Source organism: Apodemus sylvaticus, chromosome X (assembly GCF_947179515.1).
Source record: "Apodemus sylvaticus chromosome X, mApoSyl1.1, whole genome shotgun sequence".
In the NCBI taxonomy this organism is placed as follows: domain Eukaryota; kingdom Metazoa; phylum Chordata; class Mammalia; order Rodentia; family Muridae; genus Apodemus; species Apodemus sylvaticus.
Genome location: NC_067495.1, coordinates 96,001,417 through 96,016,456, shown reverse-complemented (window position 1 = coordinate 96,016,456; position 15,040 = coordinate 96,001,417). Strand labels below are relative to the sequence as shown.

Below are 15,040 nucleotides of genomic sequence, written 5' to 3'. Positions count from 1 at the left end.
CCTTCTCCCTCCTCCCTCCCCCTCTCATCCTCCCTCCCCTGTCTACCTCTCTTCTCCCTCCTCTCTGCTCCTCCTACCCTATCTCCTTCCCCCTCCCACCCTACCTCTCCCTCCCTTTTTGCCCCCAACCCTGTATGTGTTTTCTTTCTTTTTTTTCAAGTCAGGGTCTCACTATGCAGCCCCAGCTATCCTGGAACTCACTATGTAGACCAGGATATTCTAACTCTCAGAGAGAAGCCTGCCTGTCCCTATGTCCCAACTGGGATGGAAGGCATGTACCACTATTCCTGGCTAAAATATTTGTCTTTTCTTAGGTGGTAATGATTTTCAGTTGTTGTACAAGGAGGCAAAGACTATAATAAAGATTTTCTTATAATCAAACAGTGTAAATGAACAGAGGTTCTGAAGTTGAACAGAGACATCCACAAAGCTAAAAGTGTGGAGGGCAGGGGCTGGGAATGGGTGGAGGGGGATGCGGCAAGTAAGGCTTGCCATCCACTCAGAGAGGCCTGTGCATGACTCATAGGTATGGCGTCACAGCTGTCTGTCCAATCACAGAGGGATGGGCGGGGCCCAGGGCGGGGTCTTCTGTGGCACGTATAAACTTAAGGTCACTGCTCAGGAAACACCAGTCTGGCTCTGAAGCTAGCTGAAGATTGAACTGTTGAACTGATAGGTGTGTCTTGCTGTAAACAGGTAAGAATCTGTGACCCCATGGGGCCAAGCGAGGTGAGTTGGGCCAACAGAGTCTGGTTCACAGTTCACAACTGCCCCAGTTCACAGAGGCTTTGTGTTCCCCTTGTGGTCTTCTAGGGGTGCAGAGCAAGAAGTCATGGGGTCTGTTCTTGGGATGCTCAAGGACATAGGCAGCTCTGAGGAAGTGGCAAAGGCCGGAAGGAAGGAGAGTTGAGGCAGTGGGAAACGGCTTTCTAGGTTTGGCTTGTGACCCTCTGCCCCTTAGACTGGGCAGTGATAAGTCATTTGTAACTGGCACAATCCAGACAGATGCCTTTACCCTGCCCCCGCCCCTCTAAGGCAACACTCAGGGTCAGGGCCTAGTGTGTGCTCTGTCTGCCTTGGTAGCAGTTGGTCAGGGCCTAGTGTGTGCTCAGGCGCATCCCTGTGCCACCGCTTCCCAGATGCCCTCTGGCTGGCTCCTGGCCTATAACTGGTTAGCTCCGGGGCGTTGTTCTGCCCAGCTGAGCAGTGAGAGCAGCGGCAGTTGGAGCTGCAGCAAGCAGAGTCCCCTGGCTTCTCCTGACAACATGACTTTCTAAGATCTGCTGGTTTTCTGTTGAAATGAATTTTTAAACTGTTATTCTTAATCTGGTCATAGTTTTAGCAGACAAATTACTACTTTTTGGGTCTTTCTTTCAGTCAAAATGAGTGATAAGCCAGACTTGTCGGAAGTGGAAAGATTCGATAGATCCAAACTAAAGAAAACCATTACTGAAGAAAAAAATACTCTTCCGTCAAAGGAAAGTAAGTAGTAAGAATTTCTACATGAGGTGAACAGAGGTGAAAGTTGGTATAGTCAGTTAATAAACGAATGTTCAATTAAAATTGCTTCAATGGAAGTAGTAGTTAGATAATTGTTATAATTCATGTAGCAAATGAAATACCACATAGTTGTCTTTTTTCCTGAATAATGGAAGTGGTTTACAGGATAGATCTCAGTAGTGATGGACTCATAGATTTGTTTCTTGTAAAATTGTTAAAACTAATCTTGGGATTTTGGATGTGGCACTGTATAAATCTCGAATTTGCCCAGTATTTTAAATTTTTATTATAAATGTAAATTACATTTTTCAGGATGCAACAGTTTGAAATCTATAACTTCATCCACAAAAAACTATGCAAATATGGTTTCTTCTATACACAAAATAAGGTGAAAGAGTAAGTTTAGCGCTTAGGTGTGTTCAAGCTTCCCAGATTCCAGGGATAGGTTCGCTCTTTAGAATGACACTCTCCTGGAGAAGGTGAAAGTACACAATGTTCTAAGATACACACACACACACACACACACATACACAACACACACACACACACACACACACACACACACACACACCCCTTGCCACTATGAGGATATGTGGTTAGTGTCTTTGCATTGTAAATGAAAGGGCATGTTAATCAACCTTTTGTGCCATAGTAAGCAGATCTTTTAGAAGAAACTAATATTACAAAAAGCAAAAAAAAGTAAATAAGAAAAAGAAAAGAAAGAACATTCCTTCTAATGATTTTTTATTTGTATTTTTCTTTCCCTAGCCATCCAGCAAGAGAAGGAGTTTGCGAAAAGATCATAAAATGAGGATCTCTTTCAAAGAATAAACATCAACATTGGCAAGCAGTCTTGGTTTTAAGCTTGTTTTTGTAAACCTCTATGTTTGTAGAACTAGATGACAGTTGCTGATACCTTTACACCTATACCTGACAATTTAGTGTTAATAAGTACACAATTAAGCTTGCTTATATTTTCAGAGGGTTAGTCCATTATCATCATGTCTGGAAGCATGGCATCATGAAGTCAGACATGGTGCTAGAGGAAGAGCTGAGAATTCTGTGTCCAGATCTGCAGGTACAGAGAGGTGGCAAGGGGAGGGAGAAAGGAGACAGAGGGGGAGAGAGAGAGAGAGAGAGAGAGAGAGAGAGAGAGAGAGAGAGAGAGAGAGAGAGAGAGAAAGACAGACTTGGCCTGGGCTTGGGCCTTGCTTGAGCATTTGAAACTTCAAAGACCACTCCCAGTGACACACTTTCTCCAACAAAGCTACATCTACTCTGGTAAGATCATACCTCCTAGTCCCTGTCAAGTAGTGCTGTTCTCTAATGGCAAAGCATTCAGGTATATGAGCCTATGGGGATCATTTCCATTCACCACCACACCCATTATCCATAGCAGGAAATGTCCATCCATCACCAGGAATTCTCATATTTGTCTTTTCCAAGTCGGAGCAAAGATCCACTAGATGGCTGAAATATGTATGGTTGTGGAAAAGCATTCACTTATCCTTCCTCTAGGTGGTAGTCTATGCATGTGACCTGAGGGACAAACAGCTTGAGGCTTTCTGGCTGAGACTCTGTGCCTCAGGGCTTGGAGGGTTTCTAAAAGACCTTTTGTTGCTTGTCTGCATCCCTCCTCAGTGGTTGAAGCTATAAGTACATCATCTACATATTGGAGCGCCAAGCTTTGTGGATCTGCACTCAGGACTTCATCAAACAATCTTTGAGTTTTTAAACCCCTGTGGCAACTGTGTCCATGTTAGTTGGCCAATTTATCTACCCTCTAGGTCAGTAAATTCAAAGATAAATATGGGTTGGCTGACTGGGCCCAGTGGACGGCAGAAGTAGTATAAAGCTGCGGCCCTGCTAATTTTCAGCCACCTGGAGGATAGGATGGCTCTCCTCCTTTTTTCATCTGCTTGGATATTCTTCTAGTGGCCCTTACACTTAAATAGGCACATTAGATGTTTTCTTCTGGTCTATTTTCACCATTGTCTCTCTTGTCCATGTTCCTAAAGGTAATGCTTATGGCACAGGGAAGTTTTTCCCTGTCTGTCTTTGGCTGAATCTCAGCTATTGTAAAGTTTCAAAGCAGCTTCTAAAGGTTGAGAACTATTTTTCATCCCTTCAAACTTCTCTAATTTCTGGAACTTTGTCCTGATGTTTGGGGGTGACTGCATGAAAAAGACATCAGTGGTTCGCTATTTTCAGGGGGAACACGTTCTATGGGAGTAAATACCAGTTACATCTCACAGAGTTTTCTTTCAGGGGCAACCACTTCTGTGGGAGTAAATAGCAGGTGCATCTCACAGAACTTTTCAGAAACTCAGTGGTCAGGTTATCAGGCCTTTGAATTAACCTGACTAACCTTGAACAAGTTGATAGGTTTTTGGCTGTGCTTAGTTCCCCCAGCAATGTTTGGTGAAAAGCATCTAACAAACTCTTGCCTTCATTAGTATTAGGATCCCAATTGGGTCAGGTGGATAGAAGGTTAATTCTACCTAGGCTTCTGTGATAGACATTGTTCCACTATTTGGTGTCAGAGCCAACTTCTTGCTCTCTAACTACACTTAGTCTTGTACTTTGGCTGTAAACAAGGTGGCTAGGAGCTGCTGGTAATCATCCTAAGTTGGTGGGTATTATACAAAACAATTTCCAACAGACTGGTAAAGCCCTGTGGCTTCTTTGAAAAAGAAGGGTTTAGAGTCTTCTAGTTATATAAAAACCACTGGTGATGGAGGGAACATATCTTAAATTGGGGGAAGGGGATCTCTTCTCTTGCTTTCTCCTCATCTGTAATGAGGTCTTTATACTTCCCTCAAAGGGAGAACAAATGTCTCAGCCTCAGACATTTGTCTTTCCTATAGGCAAAGCTGCTCCAAGTGCATACTGGAAAGAAGAGTGGAGTAGAGGTGGCATACTGGGCTTTCTTGTGGAGAGGACCATTTACTTTGGGCCCTCTCAGATTTCCTGATAGTTTAGTCAGAACATCAGGAGGCAGAATGTCCATGTCTTCAGAAGGGACAGGGAGAACCTGCAGTAGTCTTAGTTTCTCTGAGTGTTCCAACGGGACTAAGAGAACCCCGACTCCCAAAGAAAGAGCACAAGTTTTCAGACATGAAGGCCAAGGACTACCCGACAATCAGCATAAGGAAATTCATCAGGAAGACTGGGAGAGCCTGTAACAATCTCTCAGATTTCTCTGACTGCCTAGGGATTCAAAGAAACCCTCAGATGACTATCCAACCTTGAAGAGGGCCGCTGACATTTACAAAGAATGCAGTGTCTTCCTGAGGAAAAAAATAATGCCATAATTGTTCCCATCTGAAAGGTCCCTTTTGAAAGTGTTTTAACATAAGTTTTAAAGGGTGTCTCAGAGTTCCCATTGCTGTGAACAGACATCATGATCAAAGGCAACTCTTATAAAGGACAACATTTAATTGGGGCTGGCTTACAGGTTTAGAGGTTCAGTCCATTATCATCGTGGCAAGAAGCACAGCAGCATCCAGGCAGGCATTGCACTGGAGGAGCTGAGAGTTCAACATCTTATTGGGAAGGCAAATAGGAGAAGTCTGGCTTCTCAGGTAGCTAGAAGAAGGGTCTCAATGCCCACCCCCATAATGACACACTTCCTCCAACAAGGCCACACCTCTTATTAGTGCCACCCCCTGAGCCAAGCATGATCAAATCACCACAGAGAGTTTCTCTGGAAGTTTGCATTCTCTATCATTCCAAGGTCAGGACAGACTGACTTACAGACACTGAGACAGACAATATATGAACCGATAACAAATGACCAGACAAATCAAAGGTGGCCATCATATTCTGGTAAAGTTTCACACGGACCTTGGACACGGGATCTACAAGATTGATCATTTCAGACCTCCCCTCTTGTGTCCTATTCAAGAGGCACATTTGACAGATTGCACTTACCTCCAGAGGCACTCCGGCCAGATGATTTTTGTTTACCCTTCTGGATGGTTGGATTGTGGTGCTTCTGGAGCTCTCTGCAGCAATTGGTCACAGATGATTTTCTTGGTGCTCTGAAACATCTCAGTCTACATGATCCCTAAGAAACTTCTCAGTCTGGTACACTCTCCCCTACTCCTGGGGATCTCAAGGTCCCTAAATATCTGGGTCCAGTCTCTAGGATCTTGGTGGAATCTCCAAAACATTACAGAGACTTCACCAGAGATGAGCACTCAGATACAGTGGATAGGTAATTGAAAGTCTTTATTCCAGTTGGCTGGACTACACTCAAGTATTTGGGGACCTGGGTGCAGCCCTGTAGCCCTGAATGTACAGAACATAGGGGTTTTTTTTTGTTTGTTTGTTTTTATTGTTGTTTTAAGGCAGAAACTGAAGCCATGTCCTCGAATCAAATCTCCCTTGGTAGCTACAGGGGGCTTTTTAGAAGTAAGCACTTGAAGCAAGTAAATTTGACAGAGGCCAACACAAGCAATTAGATGGAGGTGGGGTTTCCTCAAAAAGTTTAACAGAAGCTAAGGTCAGTTAGGTGGAGGGAGTTCCACACAAAGAGACTTAGTTTAATAGACACTAAGTTAGCTAGAACATCCTGACTTTGGGTTTCTAGAAGATCAATGGCTAGTTTTCCATGAGATTCTGCATCAAGGAGATCAGATTCTAGTTAAACATGGACTGGCCTCAGTAGGCTTATACTTTTCAAAACCTACGTAGTGTACTTAAATACTTTACCCTTCCTTCTAGCCCACTGCACACTGGAGGTGGTGAAAAGGAAAGGTTATCAAGCAGTTTGCTTCACATGAATCAGCAGCGGTAGGCTCAATCCACTCATTCCCAGGCACCATTCACTAATTTGTCAGTTTAATCCATAAGAAAGTGTGAGGCTCTTCCAATCTGCCAAAATCCTTGGAAGCAGCAAGAAGCCCCTAGAACACCACCAGAAGTTCTTTGGTGTGTTTTCTCTACAAAGTAACAGTAAACAAAGATCAGAAAAGATTATTGTGTAGTCAGCAAAGGTCAGCCTCAAAAAGAATATAAAATGGAGGAACCTTTACACTATTTTGCTCCATCACATTCCTCGATGATACTATGGTCATATATCAGAAATCCTTTTATTTCCATTCCACATAATATAGATTACCAGCATGTGTGCAATCACTATAAACTTCTTACATGATTGTTTGGATCTAAGCTTGTCCAAGGAGTGTATTATTTCCAAATCACTGAGAGTATCCCCAGGAGTAGGGGAGAGTGTACCAGACTGAGAAGTTTCTTAGGGATCATGTAGACTGAGATGTTTCAGAGCACCAAGAAAATCATCTGTGACCAATTGCTGCAGAGAGCTCCAGAACAAGAGATCTAAGATTGTTTAGCAGCAAACATTTTACCACTAAGCCATCCCATCCGCATGCACATTCTTATTGTTAATGGTCTTCTCAAAAGTGAAAGATACATTATGGAGAATCAAACATGATTTTTGGGACCATCAGATTTGTTAGGTTTTGATTTCCTGATTTATGTTTACATGTATTAGAACTGAATTTTAAGGGGACAAGCAGTAGGTATGCATAGAGTTAATGGAGGTAGGAATAGTCATGTGAGAGATGCTGCAGGTGCTGCATTATTATTACATATGGACAGAGTAATTAGTTTACTTCATCTCTGTTTTACCTTGAAAGTGGCAAGAAATTATGTAGCTTATCTTTTTCATCAAGCCTTGCTGGTTCTCCCTTTTTTCACAGCATACTTCACAAACAGAGGTCCCTTGAACAAAGGCTTTTTCTTAACAGTTTGCTGTCTCAGTGATTTGGAAATAATACACTCTTATCCAGCAGTAAACATCTTGCACATATATGTGTTTAGGTCTAGTTTTCTGTGATTCTTAAAATAACATTGAAACAGCAGTTGCCATCCAGGGTCTCATTCTCTCAGCCTCAAGTTAAGATATGTGTGTACAAATTACATTTGCTAGGCTGCAGCTCAGAGCCACTGTATTATTCAAAGTAGCTGAGTTATCTGGGCATCAGCTTTTAAATTATGCCATCAATATACATAGGCAGACATTACTTTAGTTATCAAGAACAGAGGAAAAATTTTCAGAGATGTATAATATTCTAGAAGGTAATTCAAAGAAGAAAACCACTTAAGTAAAATTTCATGCCTAGTTCATTCTTTAGATCAAAAATTTCACTTAGTGTGATTTAAAATTATTATAAAATGCTACAGGCATGCTAGCTTCAAAATTAATCTGGAAATTAATTAATCAACATTTTTATTTATTTATTTAAAAAAATTTTAAATTTTTTTCCTTTATTGATATATTTTTTAATTACATTTCAAATGATTTCCCCTTTTCTGGGTCCCCACTCCCCGCAAGTCCCATAAGCCCTCTTCCGTCCCCCTATTCTTCCATCCACCCCTTCCCACTTCCCTGTTCTGGAATTCCCCTATACTGTTGCATTGAGTCTTTCCAGAACCAGGGGCCACTCCTCCATTCTTTTTGGACATCATTTAATATGTAGATTATGTCTTGGGTATTCAAAGTTTCTAGGCTAATATCCACTTATCAGTGAGTGCATACCATGATTGATCTTTTGAGACTGTGTTACCTCACTTAGTATGATGTTCTCCAGCTCCATCCATTTGTAAGAATTTCATGAATTCATTGTTTCTAATGGCTGAATAGTACTCCATTGTGTAGATATACCACATTTTCTGTATCCATTCCTCCGCTGAAGGACACCTGGGTTCTTTCCAGCTTCTGGCTACTACAGATAGGGCTGCTATGAACATAATGGAGCATGTGTCTTTATTGCATGCTGGGGAATCCTTTGGGTGTATGCCCAGGAAAGGTATAGCAGGGTCTTCCGGAAGTGTCATGGCCAGTTTTCTGAGGAACCGCCAGACTGATTTCCAAAGTGGTTGTACCATCTTACAGCCCCACCAGCAGTGGAGGAGTGTTCCTCTTTCTCCACATCCTTGCCAACACCTGCTGTCTCCTGAGTTTTTGACCTTAGCCATTCTGACTGGTGTAAGGTGAAATCTCAGGGTTGTTTTGAGTTGCATTTCCCTAATGACTAATGATGTTGAGCACTTCTGAAGGTGCCTCTCGGCCATCCGAATTTCTTCAGGTGAAAATTCTTTGTTTAGATCTGTACCCCATTTTTTAATAGGGTTATTTGGTTCCCTGGGGTCTAACTTCTTGAGTTCTTTGTATATATTGGATATTAGCCCTCTATCAGATGTAGGGTTGGTGAATATCCTTTCCCAATTTGATGGTTGCCGTTTTGTCCTTTTAACAGTGTCCTTTGCCTTACAGAAACTTTGTAATTTTATTAGGTCCCATTTGTCAATTCTTGATCTTAGAGCATAAGCTATTGGTGATCTGTTCAGGAACTTTTCCCCCATGCCCATGTCCTCTAGGGTCTTCCCCAGTTTCTATTAGTTTCAGTGTGTCTCATTTTACATGGAGGTCCTTGATCCACTTGGAGTGAAGTTTAGTACATGGAGATAAGAATGGATCAATTCGCATTCTTCTGCATGCTGACCTCCAATTGATCCAGCACCATTTGTTGAAAAGGCTATCTTTTTTCCCACTTGATGTTTTTGGCTCCTTTGTCGAAGATCAAGTGACCATAGGTGTGTGGATTCATTTCTGAATCTTCAATTCTATTCCATTGGTTCACTTGTCTGTCACTGTGCCAATACCATGCAGTTTCTAACACTATTGCTCTGTAGTATTGCTTGAAGTGAAGGATACTGATTCCCCCAGAATTTCTTTTGTTGTTGAGAATAGTTTTAGCTATCCTGGGTTTTTTGTTATTCCAGATGAATTTGAGAATTGCTTTTTCTAGCTCTGTGAAGAACTGGGTTGGGATTTTGATGGGGATTGCATTGAATCTGTAGATTGCTTTAGGCAAGATGGCCATTTTAACTATATTAATCCTGCCATCCAGTGGGAGCATGGCAGATTTTTCCATTTTCCGAGGTCTTCTTCAATTTCCTTCTTCAGAGACCTGAAGTTCTTGTCATATAGATCTTTCACTTGTTTGGTTAGAGTCACACCAAGATACTTTATATTGCTTGTGGCTATTGTGAAAGGTGTCATTTCCCTAACTTCCTTCTCAGCCTGCTTATCCTTTGAGTATAGGAAGGCAACTGATTTGCTTGAGTTGATTTTATAACCAGCCACTTTGCTGAAGTTGTTTATCAGCTGTAGGAGTTCTCTAGTGGAGTTTTTTGGGTCACTTAAGTATACTATCATATCATCTGCAAATAATGATAATTTGACTTCTTCCTTTCCAATTTGTATCCCCTTGACCTCCTTATGTTGTCTAATTGCTCTAGCTAGAACTTCAAGTACTATATTGAAAGATATGGAGAGAGAGGACAGCTTTGTCTAGTCCCCGATTTTAGTGCGATTGCTTCAATTTCTTTCCGTTTAGTTTGATGTTGGCTACCGGTTTGCTGTATATTGCTTTAACGATGTTTAGGTATGGGCCTTGAATTCCTGTTCTTTACAAGACTTTTAGCATGAAAAGATGCTGAATTTTGTCAAATGCTTTTTCTGCATCTAATGAGATGATCATATGGTTTTTTTCTTTGAGTTTGTTTATGTAGTGGATAGCATTGATGGATTTCCTTATACTGAACCATCCCTGCATCTCTGGGATGAAGCCTACTTGATCATGGTGGATGATTGTTTTGATGTGTTCTTGGATTCGGTTGGCAAGAGTTTTATTAAATATTTTTGCATCAATATTCATAAGAGAAATTGGCCTGAAGTTCTCTTTCTTTGTTGGATCTTTGTGTGGTTTTGGTATCAGTGTAATTGTGGCTTCATAGAACAAGTTTGGTAGAGTTCCTTCTGTTTCTATTTTGTGGAATAGTTTGAAGAGTATTGGTGTTAGGTCTTCCATGAAGGTCTGATAGAATTCTGCACTGAAGACATCTGGTCCCGTGCTTTTTTTGGTTGGGAGACTTTCTATGACCCTTTTTATTTCTTCAGGTGTTATGGGACAGTTTAGTTGATCTATTTGATCCTGATTTAGTTTTGGTGTCAGATATATCTGTCTAGGAAACTGTCCATTTCATCCAGATTCTCCAGTTGTGTTGAGTATAGGCTTTTGTAGTAGGATCTAATGATTTTTTGAATTTCTTCAGTTTCTGTTGTTATATCTCCCTTTTCATTTCTAAGTTTGTTAATCTGGATACTGTCTCTCTGCCCTTTGGTTAGTCTGGCTAAGGGTTTATCTATCTTGTTGATTTTCTCAAAGAACCAGCTCCCGGTTTTATTGATTCTTTGTATGGTTCTCTTTGTTTCTACTTGATTGATTTCAGCCCTGAGTTTGATGATTTCCTGCCTTCTACTCCTCCTGGGTGAAATAGCTTCTTTTTGTTCCAGGGCTTTCAGGTGTGTCATTAAGCTGTTAGTGTATGCTCTCTCCATTTTCCTTTTGGGGGCACTCAGGGCTATGAGTTTTCCTCTTAGCACTGCTTTCATTGTGTCCCATAGATTTGGGTATGTAGTGTCTTCATTTTCTTTAAGTTCTAAAAAGTCTTTAATTTCTTTCTTTCTTTCCTTATTTCTTCCTTGACCAAGGTATCATTGAGTAGAATATTATTCAGTTTCCACGTGTATGTGGGTTTTCTGTTGTTTTTGTTGCTATTGAAGACCACTTTTACTCCATAGTGATCTGATAGGAGGCATGGGATTAGTTCGATCTTCTTATATTTGTTGTGGTCTGTCTTGTGACCAATTATATGGTCGATTTTGGAGAAGGTACCATGAGGTGCTGAGAAAAAGGTATATTCTTTTGCTTTAGGGTAGAATGTTCTCTATATATCTGTTAAATCTAATTGGTCGAAAGCTTCAATTAGTTTCATTGTGTCCTTGTTCAGTTTCTGTTTTCCTGATCGGTCCATTGAGGAAAGTGCAGTGTTGAAGACACCCACAATTATTGTGTTAGGTGCAATGTGTGCTTTGAGCTTTAGTAAAGTTTCTTTTATGAATGAGGGTGCCCTTGCATTTGGAGCATAGATGTTCAGGTTTGAGAGTTCTTCTTGTTGTATTTTTCCTTTGACCAGCAAGAAGTGTCCCTCAGTGTCTCTTTTGATGACTTTGGGTTGAAAGTCAATTTTATCTGATATTAGAATGGCTACTCCAGCTTGTTTCCTGAGACCATTTGCTTATAAAATTGTCTTCCAGCCTTTTACTCTAAGGTAGTGTTTGTCTTTGACCCTGAGGTGTGTTTCCTGTATGCAGCAAAATGTAGGGACCTGTTTACGTATCCAGTTGGTTAGTCTATGTCTTTTTATTGGGGCATTGAGTCCATTTATATTAAGAGATATTAAGGAATAGTGATTGTTTCTTCCTGTCATTTTTGATATTATTTTTTAAATTTGATTGGGTAACTTCTTTTGGGTTTGATGAGAGAAGGTTACCATCTTGCTTTTTCCAGGGTGAAGTTTCCCTCCTTGTATTGGTGTTTTTCTCCTATTATCCTTTGTAGGGCTGGGTTTGTGGATAGATATTGGGTAAACTTGGTTTTGTCATGGAATATCTTAGTTTCTCCATCTATGGTGATTGAGAGTTTTGCTGGGTATAGTAGTTGTAGCTGGCATTTGTGTTCTCTTAGAGTCTGCATGAGATCTGCCCAGGATCTTCTAGCTTTCGTAGTCTCAGGTGAGAAGTCTGTTGTGATTCTGATAGGTCTTCCTTTATATGTTACTTGGCCTTTTTCTCTTACTGCCTTTAATATTCTTTCTTTGTTTAGTACATTTGGGGTTTTGATTATTATGTGACAGGAGGTATTTCTGTTCTGGTCCAGTCTGTTTGGAGTTTTGTAGGCTTCTTGTATATTCATGGGCATCTCTCTCTTTAGGTTAGGGAAGTTTTCTTCCATAATTTTATTGAAGATATTTGCTGGCCCTTTAAGTTGTAAATCTTCACTCTCATCAATGCCTATAATCCTTAGGTTTGGTCTTCTCATTGTGTCCTGGATTTCCTGGATATTTTGGGTTACAAGCTTTTTGCATTTTGCATTTTCTTTAACTGTTGAGTCCATGGTTTCTATGGTATCTTCAGCATCTGAGATTCTTTCTTCTATGTCTTCTATTCTGTTGTTGATATTTGGATCTATGTCCCCTGATTTCTTCCCAAGGTTTTCTATCTCGAAAATTGTCTCCCTTTGTATTTTCTTAGTTGTTTCTACTTCTGATTTTAGATCCTGGATGGTTTTGCTTAGCTCCTTCACTTGCTTGTTTGTGCTTTCCTGTAATTCTTTAAGAGAGTTTTGTGTTTCCTCTTTCATGACCTCAGTCTGTTGACCAACGTTCTCCTGTATTTCTTTAAGTATGTCCTTCATGTGTTCCTGTACCAGCATCATGGCCAGTGATTTTAAATCTAAATCTTGTTTTACTGGTGTGATGGGGTATCCAGGACATACTGTTAAAGGAGAATTGAGTTCAGATGCTGCCATATTGCCTTGATTTCTGTTAGTGACGTTCCTGCGTTTGCCTTTTGTCATCTAGTTCTCACTGGTGTTAGTTTGTCTTGTCAATGCTGGACTCACCAGTGCAAGCTCCCTCTTCCCAGGTGGCCTCTGGTGTACAGTTGACCTCCTGCACTGCCTGAAGACAGGGTGCTGTGGCCCAGGCTGTTCAGATCCAGAAGCAGATACCTGAAGGCTCCTGCAGGTGCCTGCTGGACTCACCAGAGCACACTGACTTCTCCCTGCTGGCCGCCCGGAAGCCCCTCTTGCCTCTTGCAGGACCTGGAGATGTGGCATTGCAGCCCAGGCTGTTCTGGATCCAGAAGCAGAGATCTGAGGGCTCCCGCCAGAGGCCTCAGGACTGGAACTTAAGCTCTGTGCCGCTGGCATATAAGGACTTTCAAAGGAGGAAGACTCACTCTTACTTTCTGCCTTGTGGGACTGAGTCACTGCTAGATCCTTGGACTTTCATCCACAGCTGCTGCTGCCCATTTTTGGGGAGTTGGACTATAGACTGCAAGTCATTGACAAATTCCTTAACTATATAGAGACTGCCCATACATTCTCTGACTCTAAAGAACCCAAACTAATACACTGATCCAGAGGCAGAGACCAGAAGGCTCCTGCCAGAGTCCTCCGGACTGGATCCTCCACTCTGCAGGGCCGGACTCACCAGTGTACTCTGCCTCCTCCCAGCTGGCCTCCGGGTGCACAGCTGGCGTCTTGCCTTATTTTTTGTTTGTGTGGTCTGGGTGACTGCACCATAGGCATTTGTGGTTCATTCAGAGCCAGAAGAGGATATTGGATCCTGTAATCCTTTGGTGCTGGAGCTATAGATCATTGTGAGCCACTATGTGGGTTCTGGGAATCAAATCAGAGTGGTCTGGAAGACCAGGCAGTGCTCTTAACTATTGCACCATCTCTCCACCCCTTTAAGACTTTGGTATTTGTGACATTGAGAGAGACAGAGGCAATGACAAATACCAGTAATAATTATTCTTCGGCATTTCCATCTATAGTGCCTTTTTAAATGCCCTTGTGACCCAGGACGTGGCCTATACTTTCTTTTTTTGTGTCCCATCAGACACTTATAAAACAACAAGAATTATAAAACAAACAAACAAACAAACAAAAATAAAGCCTTTTACTGAGAAACCAGAACCAGAGAAATGTTCAGGAAAACATTTTCTCACACTCTCCATTTTCTCACACTCTCCAGCAGAGGGCATGCGTTTATCATTTTCTAAGACAATTTTTTTTTTTTTTTTTTTTTTTTTTTTTTTTTTTTTCCTTTCAGAGACAAGGTTTCTCTGTGTAGCCCTGGCTGTGCTGGAACTCACTTTGTAGACCAGGCTGGCCTCATACTCAGAAATCCGCCTGCCTCTGCCTCCCAAGTGCTTGGATTAAAGGCAGGCACCACCACCACCTGGCTACAAACCGACTTTTTAAAGTAAAGTTTAGCCTGCACCGTGGATTGAATGATTTGACTTTATGAGGTTTAGTTGAGTTTGATAACCAGTGTGTGGTTCCCTGTAAGACCCTCAAACTTACTGTAGTATGCATTGCTATTTCCAAAATAACAGAAGGATTCCATTCAAACTCTATTGGCAGAATGAGCCGGGGACTTTTAGGCTTTTTGCTCTTCCTTAAGCGTGCTTTATCAGCTATTTTGTACCTCTCTTTCTTTTAGCTAGTGTGCATAAGATTTATATTTAAAGCACCCTTTCACAGATATCCAATACTCAAATATTATCAGACCAAACAAAACCTTCTGCATGGCAGAGTTAACTAGAGAGTGATTACACAACACACAGAAAGGAAGAAAACGTTTTGTAACCTAAGAGAAACTGGGCAGGCATTTGGAGTAATAAACTGAAGCAGAAGCCAAGAAGGGGTGCTGCTTTTTCAGTTATATATGTATATATATATATATATATATATATATATATATATATATATATATATATATATATATATTCATAAATATATATGAATACACACACAGAGCTTTGTGTGGCTCATGTAGTTTCTTTTAACTGTGCTTGATCTCTCTCTCATATATA

The 15,040-nt window shown here is 41.1% G+C and overlaps 1 protein-coding gene across 1 annotated transcript; it reads left to right on the top strand.

The window, feature by feature from the left end:
• The first annotated feature begins 1,382 nt into the window (after nucleotides 1–1,382).
• Nucleotides 1,383–2,306, top strand: Tmsb15a (thymosin beta 15A). Its single transcript, XM_052171420.1, has 2 exons — nucleotides 1,383–1,482; nucleotides 2,269–2,306. Exons 1-2 carry the CDS (start codon nucleotides 1,383–1,385, stop codon nucleotides 2,304–2,306), a joined length of 138 nt encoding a protein of 45 aa, XP_052027380.1.
• Nucleotides 2,307–15,040: the final 12,734 nt, after the last annotated feature.